This window comes from Rhinatrema bivittatum, chromosome 5 (genome assembly GCF_901001135.1).
Source record: "Rhinatrema bivittatum chromosome 5, aRhiBiv1.1, whole genome shotgun sequence".
Classification (NCBI taxonomy): Eukaryota; Metazoa; Chordata; class Amphibia; order Gymnophiona; family Rhinatrematidae; genus Rhinatrema; species Rhinatrema bivittatum.
The window spans coordinates 53,104,547-53,117,461 of NC_042619.1; the positions used below are offsets into that span (position 1 = coordinate 53,104,547).

Genomic DNA, 12,915 nt, shown 5'->3' on the forward strand with positions numbered 1-12,915 from the left:
CTGGGGCTCGCAGAGCTTTTAGATGTTGAATCATAGGGTTCTTGAAACTTGAGGAGCAACACTCAGCAAAGCAGTCTGTTCTTTCAAAAAACAGAACCCCCATGCCATTTGGTATTCTAGAAAATGTTTGCTTTATTTACAGAAGATATACGTCAAACTAAAAAAAAAAAAAAGGGGTAGTTTACATCATTGCTCACATACAATTGAATTCAGCAGTACAGAAGACTTGTAACAGCAAAACACAAAAGACATACAACAATCCATCTGGAGACCTGAGCTTTCAGACATGTTTCTGGCACTCGTAATTTCTACAAGCTGAATGAGGTGAAACTAATCGGCTCTTAGTTCAGTTGAGCAACTCTCAACAGCGCCCTGAACCAGAACCTTCTACCAGCAATCTTTCACAACGCTTACTAGGGGTTCTCACTATCTCCACACACGACACATAGCAAGTGACAAGATTTAAAACATAGTAACATTCTTTTAAACAATACCCCCAAAATAAAATGTTTCCTGCGAAAGGAAACCTATGCACAGTATGAGATGAGATACCAATATTGTACCATAGTCTTTGACAGAATAATATTGTGCCATCAATGCTAGCCTTTGAGTAAGGTGAGCTGAATGGTTGTCCAGGTAAGATGAAAGGTTCCTAGGTGCTTCCAGCATCACCTGTTGGGGGCTGGTCAGTTGCTGAGCTGGGCAGCAGTAGTGATAATAGGCACTCAATGTAAGATGAGGTAGCTAAGCCTCCTGAAAGCCTGATGAGTCGGGTTTGCTTCCATGTCCCCCTCCTCCCCATCATGCTTAATAGTATGTCAGCTTTCAATGCCATGCTAGGCCAGTCTCACAGTATGAACTGTGAGATTATGGGATCTTGCAGCTCAAACCACAGGACTAGCCCTGTGTGGCAGAGGATGCTGGATGTGCTATAGCGGTCCACTCCTTATGGCCACGGAGTGCCCAAAGAATAGCTGGGCATACAGCTACATGGGGGAAGGTGATAGAAGGTACAGGGAATAGGGGACATAGAGCAGGAGACCTACATAATATGGGGTAATGGAGAGAGAGGGAGAACTACATGGAATGGTGGTGGGGTGGCAGGGAGAAGGCTACTGTACTTGAGGTGGTGGAGGGAGAGGGAGAGAAGAATCAGGATGGGGATAAGTACAGTTTGGGGATAAGTTCAACAGTGCCAGATATCTGGAGATTGGTGAGTGGAGGTGGCAGATTGAGAGGGAGCAATGGAAGGGAGACTTAGGGAGGTGAAAAGCTGAGGTAGTGAGAACTGGAGAGGGTGAAATGTAAGAGTGAACAGAGACACACAGAAATGAGATAAAAAGAAATGAAACAAATAGGAGGAAAAAATAGAAAATGGAAAGGAGACCATTGAAAAGGAAAATGGATAAGAGTTAAGGCATTGAAAGCAGAAAAAAACAGGGCTGACCCGGTTAGAAAAAAAATAAAATGACCAGACATCAAAGATAGAACACATATTTTAAGTTTAGTGATTGGAATATGTCAGCTTTGGGAAATGTAAACAATTCCTATTTGTTAAAAAGAATGCAAAAAAAGCAACAAATGAAGCCATTTTCAGTTTATTCCAAATGGAACAAATTGAAAATAGCTTCTGAAAAAAATACATGAACATTTTTGGGTATTTTTGTATTTGTTTTTTTTTAAAATGGCTCTTGAGGCCTTCTAGCACCATCCTGTTTCAAAAACCACAATCAGGGCATCCATGGTCCTCTCTGACCTCTCTCCCACCCCATTAGAGAAGATGCGGGGCCTGGGCCTACCTTTCGGGGCTTAGTTGAGCCAAATTGGGAACCCCCAGGCCACTCCGAGCCTCTACCTGTCCCTGGAAAAATGGCTAGGGAGGCTCCCGACCCCCAGTTACCTCTTCATGAGGCTCCTTGTGGTCTAAAGGGCAGGAGTGTTCCTCAGGCCCCAAGTTTTCTTTTACAGGGTGGGAAGAGGATTGGAGAGAACTGTGGAGACCCTGGTTGACTTTTTTTGGGGGGGTGTGACAATGCCAGAAGGCTGTGGGGAGGCCCATTTAGTTCTTTTGTTTTTTGTATAGGGTTTTTTGGGGGGGGGTTAATGCTTTTTTTAAATTTGGTAAATGAACCAAACAAAAAAACCCACATTAAACAAATTGGAAAAAAATTTAAAAAAAGATAATTCTAAATTAAAAATGAACCAAAACGAGAATGTTGGGCCTGTAATTTCCTAGGAAATGTACATCTCTAATATCTTTGTATTTTGCACAGTGCAGGAAGATAGTGCATGTCTGTTTCTTTTTCTCCAGTGCTACACTGCATGCAGAATCTGGCTTCTTGGGGGAGTTCCAGTTCAATTTTTATTTACATGTTTCTGATTCTTATTTGTTGCTCCTTATTTTGTATTAAGTGAGGGTCTGTCTGTGATCTGTGTGTGTGACAGAGATGAGGTATTTTACTAGTGGTTAGTTTCTGTGGAGGGATTTGTAGCAATCTAACTTCTGTTTTCCCAGTAAGAAGTGTATTGGTGTTTCATTTTGATAAATAAAATTTTAAAAAAAGAAGTGTATTGATGTTCTAGAACCTTGGTAATATTTGCAGTGCTTCCTTTTATAGATAGGATTTTTGCTTCTTGAGTCCTGGACGTTAGGGCTATTGTTTCCAAAGTGCCTGTGATGGAGAGTTTGTGTAACTTTTACTGAGGTGATGCCAGAATGTGTCTATTATGTACATTGAGAGAATGCCTAGATGGGATGAGGATGAAAGACAGGGGAGAGAGAGTGTGCCTGGAAGGAGGAAGGGAGAGAAGGTGGGGGAATGGAAGACTACCTGGAGAGAGGGAGAAGAGCAAAGAGGGAGGTATGGTGGGGAGGGAGGGAAAGAAAAGCACTAGAGAAGGAGAGGGCTGAGAATGGGAGGTGAGAGAGAAGACCATGGATTTGGGGGGGGGGGGGTTAGGGATTCTGGGAGGGAATGGAACAGGAGAACAGACATGAAGGAGCAAAAGAGAGAAAAATATTAAAATATCCACTTTGAAGGAAATAGACAAAGAAGGACACTAGAGATTGAAAGAGAGGGGAAAAAAACAGAGAAGAGAGAATAAGAAAACAAGAGACCTGCTGAACCAGAAAAGAAAGCCAGAGACACCAAAGGCTGGAAACTCTTATTGCTTTATAAAGAATATTAAGAACCCCCTAACTGATCAGTGTGAAATCTTTTGGGACACGGTTCAAAGTCTCTGACCTGGACATGTCTCCCACATACAAATTTACATGTTGGGAGTTGTTAGATTTTGTTGGCTAATTTGACTTTTTCTGGGGCATAATTAATTCTCTTGAACGGTGGGCATATCTGCCAGCACTGAGGCTTTTGTATAGGGCCCAAAAATAATTTGTGGTAACAAAACTTAAAGAATACGCTTTCAGGTATATTTTGAGAGTAGATTACTACAGTTTTCAGATTTCCCCACTCCTGCCAGATTTCTCGATCCCAGATACATTAGCCGGTCCAATATTATGGAACTCAGTGCCACCCGAAATAAGATTAATGAGAGATTTAAAACTCTTCAAAAAAAGTTTAAAAACATGGCTCTTCAAAAAAGCTTTTCAAAGTGAGAGTGGGAAATAGGTGGTACTAATAAACAAGAAAAAGACTCCTACGCACAGACAAACAAAAAGTCACCAGATAACATATATGCGTTCTTTTTATTTTAACATACTTAAATATTAACTTAAAGAATTACAGTATATATCATGTAGGGATAGTCCATAAATGGATTTACAATCCACATCACATAAAGCGTATATTTTTCGAATCATGTAACTGAACAATTTTGGCACCTACTAGTTAATTTATAATCCATTCCGATATTATTTACGTGCCTATTTGTAAACCGTTGTGATGGTATATCACTGAACGGTATAGAAAAGTTTTTAAATAAAAAAATACATCTACCAGAAATCTGGTAATCCAACCTTACCCCCTTTCCCTTCCAATTAGCAGGAGAAGAGCAGAGCTTCTTACCTGGGTGTGTATCTCTGCTGCTGGTTTCAATCTGCCATGTGAATGCACCCGCTGTCCCAGCATGTTCAGATGTCAGACTGAAGTTAGCAGAATGAGACACACAGAAGAAGAAAAGTGCTGCTGTTCTCTTGACGGTGGAAGAAATGAGGGGTGAAGATTGTGCAAAGTTTGGCTTGGTGCACCACTAGGGTTGAGCGAACTTGAAAGTGTGCCACCAAATAAAAAAGACTGAGAAGCACGGTAATTCTGGCCACTCTCTGGTCATTCTCATATCAAGGGAACAAGTACTGGTCCTGACTAGCTGTACTGTGTCAGGAGTAAGCAGCTCTGGTCCTTGAGTGCCAGTCTGTGATCAGGATTTTAGGTTAACTGGAACATGCACAGTTTAATCTGATGTCCAGAATTAGTACAGGTGAGATAAGTATGCAGATAATGAGTTTTAGTTGCTTGCCCATGCCTTAACTGGTTCATAAAAAGTCAACTCTGCCTTTTGAGTTTAGCCAAATTCTGAAAGCGTTTCAGTAATAACTTGGATTGCTTGTATAGAGCTGGGGTTTTAAGTAAAGAGGGCCTAGAGACAAGATTGATAATATAATTGATTTTATTCAAGCAGGTTCTCGGTGAAATTGAAAATTTCAGCACATCATGGATGGCCTGGCAGAACCTTTTTTGGCACTTAGCCTGTATCTCGACAGCTTGCAGAGGGGAGCATAGAGAGGAACCAGTCTTATAATTGTTACTTCCTAATTAGACCGTGAAACAAGTGGTAGTAAAGTAACTTGTCTAAGACAGTGACAGAATAAGGATTCAAACTTATTTCACAAGAGTTTTCTTAGAGTTCTGGCTTCTAGCTTTGTGCTTTTAACTGTGACTAGAACATGTCTTTTCCCTGTTCATTATGACTCGGGGAGCCTTCTATTGCAGCTGGTAGTCCTGTGACATGGTGACAGAATAACAGCTGCTTTTTCCTTAGCTTTTCTACCTTACCCCTAGATTCATCAGACACATCGCGGCGATGCGGTTTCGCAGTTTTGAAAGCCACAGTTGTTGTCAGCAAAGATCTGAAATGTAATGGCATAAACAGTAAACATGCTACTTCTGTACCTTTCAAATTGTAGCCAACGTTTTAAAAATGTCTGCAGCTAATTCCCTCTTGTGGTACAATATTGATGTTTTCATGGATATTGTTGACCATAGCATTGCTGTTCTGTCTAATATGACCTACAGTATCAGTGTCCCTTCATCTTGCAAAATCTGTTTTCCTGCTCATCTCAAAACTGACTTCTTCTTACCCTTCCATATGATTACCAGACATAAGGACTGAGTCACTGCAGTTCACCCTAATTCTTTTTTAGTGTGCATGCTAAAGATGGAGAGGTCTATACTCAAAAGTGTTTAGTTGGATAACTCAGAAGTTATCCAGCTAAATGAAGATTTGGGAATTTATCCAGCGAAATTCTAGATGATTAATAAGTTAGCTGGCTAAATTCTAGCCAGCTAAGGGCCTGATTCATCAAGGTATTTTCCCATAGACGGAGAATGGGAGAAAAGCCTTAGTGCATCAGGCAGCAAGTTAGGGGCATTCTGGGGCGTAACTGGGAGGAGTTAAGTTAGCCACACAAGTTACCTGGCTAACTCTAATATTCAAATTTAGCCAGCTAACTTAGCTGACTAAGGGGGTCATTTATCAAAGTGCTATATGGAACATCAAGCTAGGTTAAGAGAACATTGCACAAATCTCATCTTTGGTTGAGTTTCCTCACTCCGAAGGTCATCAAATCTTCACAAGAGAGCACTGTTGTGTTCGTACGTCGCACTGAATGTCAAAGTGCCCCAACCCCTACACTAATACCTAAACCTCATCTCGAGTTACTAGGTGGGCCTCCCATAGAGATATAAATACCTATCTAGTGTGAGGGCATTATGGCTAGTTTCTCTCTCTCTCTCTCTCACAGTAAATTGTGATAAACTGCCTATTACCATAAAACACATCCCTTTTCCTATCGCATGCAATATTTAGTGCATTTTGATAAATTCAGGCATAAAAGACAAGTATTTTTCAGTCAAAAGGAAGTAACGGGTCAGGATATGAATCTGAAAGGCATTATTCAGGGTCGGTAACTTTTTTAAACAGCTGCACGGACGTACATATATGTGCGTATTCCAGCTCATGCTAATGGATGCAGCCATTTTATAACATGCATATATGTGCGCATGATATAAAATTGGCTGCACATGCGTACATGTGCATGCAATTTTATATGAACACGCACATGTGCACGCAAATGCCGGCTATACCAGGTGTGATTTTATTAGATACGCATGCTGAAGCAATTACCAGTTTCCACAGTCTGTTCCCAGTTCGCCCAGGTAAAGGATAGGACTTCCTAACCCCCCTAGTTAATATGCCTCCCTTTTACTCTTTTAGCCCTAACCCTTAAAACCCTGCTAACTAGCCTCATTTTTTTTGTTTGTTTCAATTCTTACATGCCAACCATAACAGAAGTAAATTTACGCTATAGGGGACCATGGCAGGCGCTTGTGTGCTTATATACTTAATGCGCACATTTCAAGTGATCTTCCCGAACGCCCATACTCCGCCCTGACCACGCCCATGTGCCGCTCCTTTTTTTAAACTTTTTGATTTGTGCACGTATGGGGAGATACACGCGTACTCGTGCGCTTTTTAAAATCTGTGCAGCACACGCTGGCCCAAGAGACACATGTATCTTCTGGCTTTGGTGCGCGCCAAGCTTTTAAAATTCACTTATCAGAAGTGACATAAAGAAATTTATACTCAGAGTGCGTGAAAGAGGAGGTGGGGATAGGTGGGAATGTGTGAAAGAGGCCGGGGGATGGCTGTGTATGTGAAAGAAAAGCTGAGGATAGGGATGGGCTTGGCATATGTGAAAGAAGGAATGGGGGAGAATGTTGGCAATTTGGATGAGACAGAGAAAGGGCACATGGGATGAGAGAGAGAGCAAAAGGAAAGGGGTGGAAGAGGAAGGGAAAAGGAGGATCAGGGAGGGAGAACAGGTGTGGAGAGGGTGAGAAAGGTGTTGGGACTATGAAGGGGGGTATGGATGGATCCAGAGGAGAGGAACTTCTCTCCCTCCTCTGGGTCCCTTTCCCCATGCCCATCCTCTTTCCTTCTTCCCACTGTCTTTGTTCCTTCATTTTTCTCCTCACCATCTCCAAGCCTCTTTCTGCTCCCTAATCCATCCTCCTCTCCCTAGTCTCATTTCTCCCTCCTCTTATATCCCTATCCCTGAGATCTCCTTCTCCTCTCCTCTCCCACATCAATACCTGAGATCCTTCACCCATAAAACTCCCCTAAATAGAAACTAAATAAATTATATAGACACAGAGCATGGTTAGGAAACTATTTCATCATACAAAATGATTCAAATTTATGCAGGAGTGTTGTAGAATCGCTGCAGAACTTTCTAACTGTTGCCACACAATCCAGTCCTGAGCTACCACAAGAAATTAGGGGCTATGGTTATATCTACCTTGTTGCCCTAGCAAGTCCAATATCTTTCCATACTGACTTGTCATATTGTCATTGGATGTGATTTTTCCCAGATCCCTCTCCTGTTGGTAGTGATCAGCCTATATCATATACTGTTCCCCTGGGGGTTTGTGCTCCCCAGATGCATGACATTTCACTTTAAGTGAATGCTGACACATGTTTGACAATGCCATAAGATTGAGAATAGAAAGATAAATGACAAAATATAATTAATACCCTTAAAAATATGAAAACAAATTGATTATGTGACTGTATTCTAAAATCTATTTTTTAACAGTGGTTCTGGAAGACATTTGGAGCATTAAGAGGAACATTTCTGTGGGACATTTGAAGCCCATGTCTAAAAATAGCTTGCTTCCAAAGCCTGAGCATTACTCAAGATACAGAGGAACAAGAGGTAAGGGAGGAGTCGGCATATTGTTTTATTGAAAATTAGTGGAAGGACCCATAAAAAATGGCAGGCAAAAAAGACATATATGCTTGTAGACTCATTCATCAGAGCTCTTGCCAACATCAGGAATACACCATATCCAAACTACGGATTGGATATCGTTTGGTTCACAGTGCTTTCTTAGCAGCCTTTTGCAATAGGAGAAGGTCATGTGGGAGTATCCATAGCAACCAGCCCTTTCCTGTGAGTGACCTCACAGCCCTGTCACAGAGTGGGTCGGACAGGTTGGCAAGAAGACCAGAATGCCAACATATCAGAGCGAAGCATTTTTTTAATTCAGCCAATCGCTGCTCATTCTGGTGTTTTTCTACCTTCAGCAAGTGTAACACAGTGCACTTTCTTCTTGGGTTCTATCTGAGAAGATTGTTTGCTGATTGAGCTCTCTCAGAGTATTTCAATTATCTATTGAATTGCTGAAAATCACAGCTATTGCTGAAAAAGATTTTTGCCCTTTTGTGCTGCTGTGCCAGGCTTTTTTTTACTGCAATCAGACTTTTTTCTCTGTCTCACCCACTGAGACAAGCTGCCAGCAGTGGCATTTAGCTGCTGATCTCACCCCCCTGGGGTAGGTTGCAGGCAGGGTTTGGGTGATGTGGATGGGAGAAAGTGAAAGAATTGTAGTGGCTGTCTGGCAGTGAGTATTTTTTTTAACTACAAGCAGCATCACAGTGAGTACTGTAGGAATTGGGCTTGCAGACTCACAGCAGGAGTAGACAGGCTGAGGCTTCCAGTGTTTTATCTTGAGTTTCAGTACTGTTTTTGTGCACACAGAGCAGTCTCAGTTGTAGTGTACCGCAAGACACTGCACTGTGTGTCTGTGTGTGTGTAGTTTTCCACACTCACATATATTGGTACAGCAGTGTTCTTTTTATCCAAATCCCCAGTAAGCATCTGGAGTTTTAGTTTTTTTTGTGCACATAGAGCAGTCTCAGTTGTAGTGTACAGCAAGAAACTGCACTGTGTATCTGTGTGTGTGTAGTTTTCCACACTCGCATACATTGGTACAGTAGTGTTCAGTACAACCAATAAAGAAATAATCCTTTTAATCCAAATCCCCAGGAGGCAGTGACATTAAAATCCATGATGTCAGGGAAAGGTACAGTTCGAGTAATTGGCACTGGCAGAGGAGGCACTTGAAGAGGCAGTCCCCCATTAAAGTTAAAAAGGGACCTGTTCCAATCCAAAATCTCTGGAGGGGCAGGCAGTTCCAACCAGAAAAAACAAATTTAAAGATGATGCACCACCACCACCACCTGTTTCTGATCCTGTTTTGAAGGTGAGGGAAGGGGAGGCTGAGCCATTCAAGGCAGTTGGGGTAGTGGAGAAAGCAAAAGCGCGAGACCCAAAAGCAACAGTGCGACAGCATACTCTAGTTAGTGCTGAAGATGTAGCGCAGTCACTGTTTTATTCTGATTCCGATGAAGAGTCATCTTGTATGGGATTCCCTTCATCAGAAATGGAAGACATAATAGCTGAAGAAGGTTTAGGAGGATTAGTTAGTTCCGTCTTAGCCTCCACTTCAGTGCTGGAGGAGAGAGAGGAAACTGATGATGATGATGAGGAGGAGCTGTCAGTGCAGGCAGAGAGTGTGACTGTTGCCCCTGGCATTGCTTCTCAGGGTGCACCCACTACTTCAACTCCAGTGCCAGCATTCACCCCAAAGGCTATAGAAAAGGGATCATGAAAGAAATCTGTGATCTAGAGCTACTTTAAAGTGAGGGAGGACCCGCGTTTTGCTCAGTGTAATTACTGTGCCAGGGATATTAGCAGAGGCAAGCAAGAGGGCCATCTAACTAATTCTGGAATGATGCATCATATGCAGAAGCAACATCCATCAGTACTGACATCTGGGGATGGTGGCAGTACCAGTCAGGGGACCCCTTTTTCCAGGCAGCATAAAGTGGTTGAAAAGGAGGCCCCTTAGTGTGCCCCTTTGTGCTGCACCCAGATCTCCAGAGACACCGCACAAAAAAAAAAGACGTGGGACAGCTCGTTTTAAAGACCCCTGCGGACCATAATGATCTACAATCAAACATTCAGACCATTACATACCTTTCTCAACACGATGGTACCCCAACCCGCCCGCAATTCGAACAGCGTCCCTACTACTCCACCACCACCAACTGGACCACAAAGTAGAGACACCAGACACAGCGGCTTGCGCGACCGGCTCACATCCACCGGGGTAAGAGCCGTGAGCCGTGGCCCCGCTAGGCCCAACTGTCGATGCGGTGACAAAAAAATAGCAGCCTGGCCCCAACTCCTGACGTCTTCAGGGGGTGAACACTTCAATCTAATCATACAAAACAAACAAGCCGCTTACCTCCCAGCCTCACGATGCTTCCTCCTTACACATCCCCATACTTAAATATCACCCACGTAATTACAGAACTCCACCTACAACATCTGCACTACATCATCTGAGAATACTGATCCCCATCATGACGTCCCCCCTCACCCAATTCATAGGACTCACACTGTTCTCACTATTACTCATCAACGCACAATCCCTGGTGAAAAAGACTCACCTACTCAATGACATTCTTTCAGACTCTAAGCCTGACATCTGTGCCATCACAGAAACATGGTTAAAACATACTGACATCACCCTACTCAACCAACTTCCCTCACACCACTACGACATCTTCTCCATACCCAAACACAAAAAAAGAGGAGGTGTATACTCCTAGCCGCCAGAAAAGACCTCAAACTAACATCTCAAATAGTAAACATTCCTTCTAAATATGAAATCTTTTTGTTAAATTACCGAAGTTGCAAATATGCCTAATCTACACCTCCCCTGGACTCCTCGAGAATAACGCCTCCCCCCTCATTGAATTCGTCATAGAAAATCTAGACCTTGACCTGCCCACTATCTTACTCGGAGACTTCAATCTCCATGTAGACACTCACCCCCAATCACCTGCATGCAAAGCGTTCATTGCCTCCCTCAACGCCATGGGATTCAAACAACTTATAAACCAACCCACACATAAAGCTGGCCACTTGCTAGATCTAATCTTCACATATTCCAGCATCCTCTCCACTGAGACCCCATCCTACTCCCCAGTCCCCTGGTCTGACCACTAACTTATAAACACCACTTCCACCACACCTCCCCAGAAACACTCCTTCCAATTCCGTAGAACCTGCACCAGAGATGACCTCATCTCAGCCTGCTCTGACATCATGCACACAATTGATTTAATTAACCCTGAAACCGCACTTTCCTCTTGGCACCACACCACTAACGATATTGCCAATAAAATCTGCCCACTCATCACCAAAACTATAAACCCTTCTCTCAACAACAAAAAACCATGGTACTCCGCTGAATTAAAAAAACAAAAAAAGAACTAAGAAATAAAGAAAGACAATGGCGAAAACACCCTTCACCCTCACTACGTGCCACATACCTCACCTCCATGCATTCCTATAGGATCTCCATCCAAAAAAACAAAACGGGACTTCTATTCCCTCAAAATATGACATCCAATACAATGCTAAAGCCCTCTTTCCATTATATCTGACCTCACAAAAACCTCCGCTTTACACACTTCTGACTCCGACACCAAAAGCAAGTGCAACGACCTTGCCAGCTTTTTCTATAACAAAATCTCTACCCTCACAGCTAACTTCCCTACCGACACCCCCAACACCAGTTTTCTCATCACCAACATTACCACCAGCCTACATTCTTCGAAACTACTCTGCATCCGAAACAGAAACACTACTAAAGAAAATCAAGCCCTCCTCCCACCCATCTGACACCATTCCCACCAAACTCCTACTGACCATAGCAAAACCCCTGTCTGACATCATCAATTGCTCCCTTATACAAGGCCACGTTCCTTCAACCCTAAAACAAGCGGTTGTCAAGCCTATACTCAAGAAACCCATCCTCGACCACACTGACCTCTCCAATTTCAGACTCATCTCAAACCTGCCTTTTCTAGTTAAAATCACTGAAAAATTAGTCAATCTCTGCCTTTCCGAATACCTAGACACCCATAAAATACGTCACAATTTGGCTTCTGTAAATTCTACAACACAGAAACACTCCTGATATCTCTAACTGACTCCATCCTCAAAGGTATGGACAGTGGTCACCCCCACCTCCTAGTATTGCTCGACATCTCTTCGGCCTTCGACACCATAAACCACAATATACTATTAAAACTTCTCGCCTATATCGGTATAACGGGAACAGCCCTACTCTAGCTTAAATGTTATCTGAAAGACAGACAATTCAAAGTCAAAATGGGAAATAACGAATCCGACCCAATCATAATAAACCGTGGTGTCCCCCAAGGCTCTGCTCTATCCTCTACGCTCTTTAACATCTACCTGTTGCCTCTCTGCAATCTCTTAACAAACCTAGGATTCACCCACTATGTATACGCAGACGATGTCCAAATTCTCATCCCCATCACTGACTCCCTACCCGAGTCCTTTGAGACATGGATCGACTGCCTCGCCTCTATCAAACACCTCCTCACAAACATGAACCTAGCTCTAAACACCAACAAAACAGAAATCCTTCTTATATCCCCCAGTGCCTCCCCCATTTCTCTCACTAACCCCAATGCGTCTCCCCCCCTTCCCCCCCCCCCCTGCAACTGAAGCACGAAACCTGGACGTTACCTTCGACGACCAACTAAACTTAAAAACCTTAATCAAACAAACATTAAAAGACTGCTTCTTCAAGCTACATGTATTAAAGAAATTAAGACCCCTCTTACACGCCAATGACTTTTGCACTGTTCTGCAAACCATCATATTCTCCAAAATTGATTATTGCAACTCCCTCCTCCTAGGCCTACCAACCTCCACCATCAAACCCTTACAATTACTACAGAATGCAACTGCCAGAATACTCACTAACACACGGAAGAAAGACCATATCG

General features: G+C 42.9%; 1 protein-coding gene across 6 annotated transcripts in view; it reads left to right on the top strand.

The window, feature by feature from the left end:
- The window catches only part of C5H11orf97 (chromosome 5 C11orf97 homolog), a 135,123-nt gene that overhangs the window by 24,954 nt on the left and 97,254 nt on the right, over positions 1-12,915 (top strand). For 5 of the 6 annotated variants that reach the window (XR_003856857.1, XR_003856858.1, XR_003856856.1 and 2 more), the window contains exon 3: positions 7,835-7,954. The exons of the other annotated variant lie outside the window; for it this stretch is intronic. Coding sequence is in view for 2 of the 5 variants with exons in the window: in XM_029602360.1 (XP_029458220.1) it covers positions 7,835-7,954 (120 nt within the window). In the remaining 3 variants the exon portion in view is untranslated. The remainder of the gene's footprint in view (positions 1-7,834; positions 7,955-12,915) is intronic. 6 annotated transcript variants of the gene reach the window in all.